Source organism: Volvox carteri (assembly GCF_000143455.1).
Source record: "Volvox carteri f. nagariensis unplaced genomic scaffold VOLCAscaffold_310, whole genome shotgun sequence".
Taxonomy (NCBI): domain Eukaryota; kingdom Viridiplantae; phylum Chlorophyta; class Chlorophyceae; order Chlamydomonadales; family Volvocaceae; genus Volvox; species Volvox carteri.
In genome coordinates this window covers 7,012-8,197 of record NW_003307842.1, presented here as the reverse complement: position 1 = coordinate 8,197, position 1,186 = coordinate 7,012, and the positions used below count along the sequence as shown (strand labels likewise).

At 53.0% G+C, this 1,186-nt stretch overlaps 1 protein-coding gene across 1 annotated transcript in view; it reads right to left on the bottom strand.

The window, feature by feature from the left end:
- Nucleotides 1-674: 674 nt before the first annotated feature.
- Nucleotides 675-1,186, bottom strand: part of VOLCADRAFT_101043 (uncharacterized protein) — a gene marked incomplete at both ends in the record, with an annotated part of 1,530 nt that continues 1,018 nt past the window's right edge. Inside the window, 2 exons of the mRNA XM_002959508.1 lie at nucleotides 675-710; nucleotides 935-1,015. Coding sequence (XP_002959554.1) covers nucleotides 675-710; nucleotides 935-1,015 — 117 coding nt within the window. The remainder of the gene's footprint in view (nucleotides 711-934; nucleotides 1,016-1,186) is intronic.

The following is a 1,186-nucleotide window of genomic DNA, read 5'->3' as shown; positions in this document are numbered from 1 at the left end:
GATGCACCATCATTGTCACCCAGCACTGCTGTGAGCAGCGAGATCGTGCACCGCCCAGCTCCCTATCACCCTATATCCCTCCCGTTCACCCTCGCCCATTAGCCCCTTCCCGCCACATTTCCGTTCCCTATCACTTGTTGCCATCCATCCCTTGCTCCAACAAGTTCAAGATCAGCTCCATCACTCTGCTGTCATCCCAACACCAAGTGACAATATGTAATCAGCAGCTGCCTTCATGATGCCGACCGAGCTGCGGTAGCCTGATAGTGGTCCACAGGGTGGCTGCAAGACAGACGATCCGACACATCCAAGTACAAGAGAGTGTATGTATGATGTGTGGGACAGGGGGGTCATATCTTCACCCTGCAGCCGCTACCTGGCAGATCCTGCCTTCCTGTGTTTATTTTCAATTTTGCCGGTGAATTTTCCAGTCCGAATTTTCAAAAAAATAAAATGACAATTGCCGCGTCATAGATAAATGGTGGCAATGTAACGGTAAGATACCGAAGTGCACACAACAAGGGAGCCGACGCGGGTGCAGGGCTTGACGACCAAAGCGCACGCGGGCGCTACGAACTGTTGAAATACTTACACACCAACGGCACGCGGCCTGGATGTGGCGCTTACTGGCGCCGCTTCTCATCCAGCGCGTATCGGACAACCGCACTTTGCTGCTACTGCAGTTTCTCCTTATCTTCTGCTAGACATATCTATTGGATAAAAACGAGAAAATAGAGAGGTGTTGACAAGGTGAAGCTTTAGCCGCGAGCTCGGCTGTAGCCTCGATCACGGTGGGGCTCGAACCCACATGGAAATAGGTCACCGGGGCCGAATCTAAAATATAGACACCCTATCCATGTCCATCGCGCCATCCACCGCCACCAGTTCCACGACCACCGCCGCCGCACTGGCTTCACCTCTGGCCTAACCGCACCTCTGCTCCTTGCCATACACAGATTCGCAAGAAATTTGCCTCAGGCACCCGCCAGTAATCGCAGCTCTTGAAGGTACTCAACTCCGGCAGTAGCAGCAGCAGCAGGACCATCATGTTGATTGCAGGACCAGGTTCATGCGGACATACAGTGAGAAACAAGTGGGGAGGGCGTGTGTGTGTGTGGACAAGTCAGCGTGTGATGTGTCTATTACCGGCTCATAGCAAATCAAGCGCGCAATATACCTCGACGGT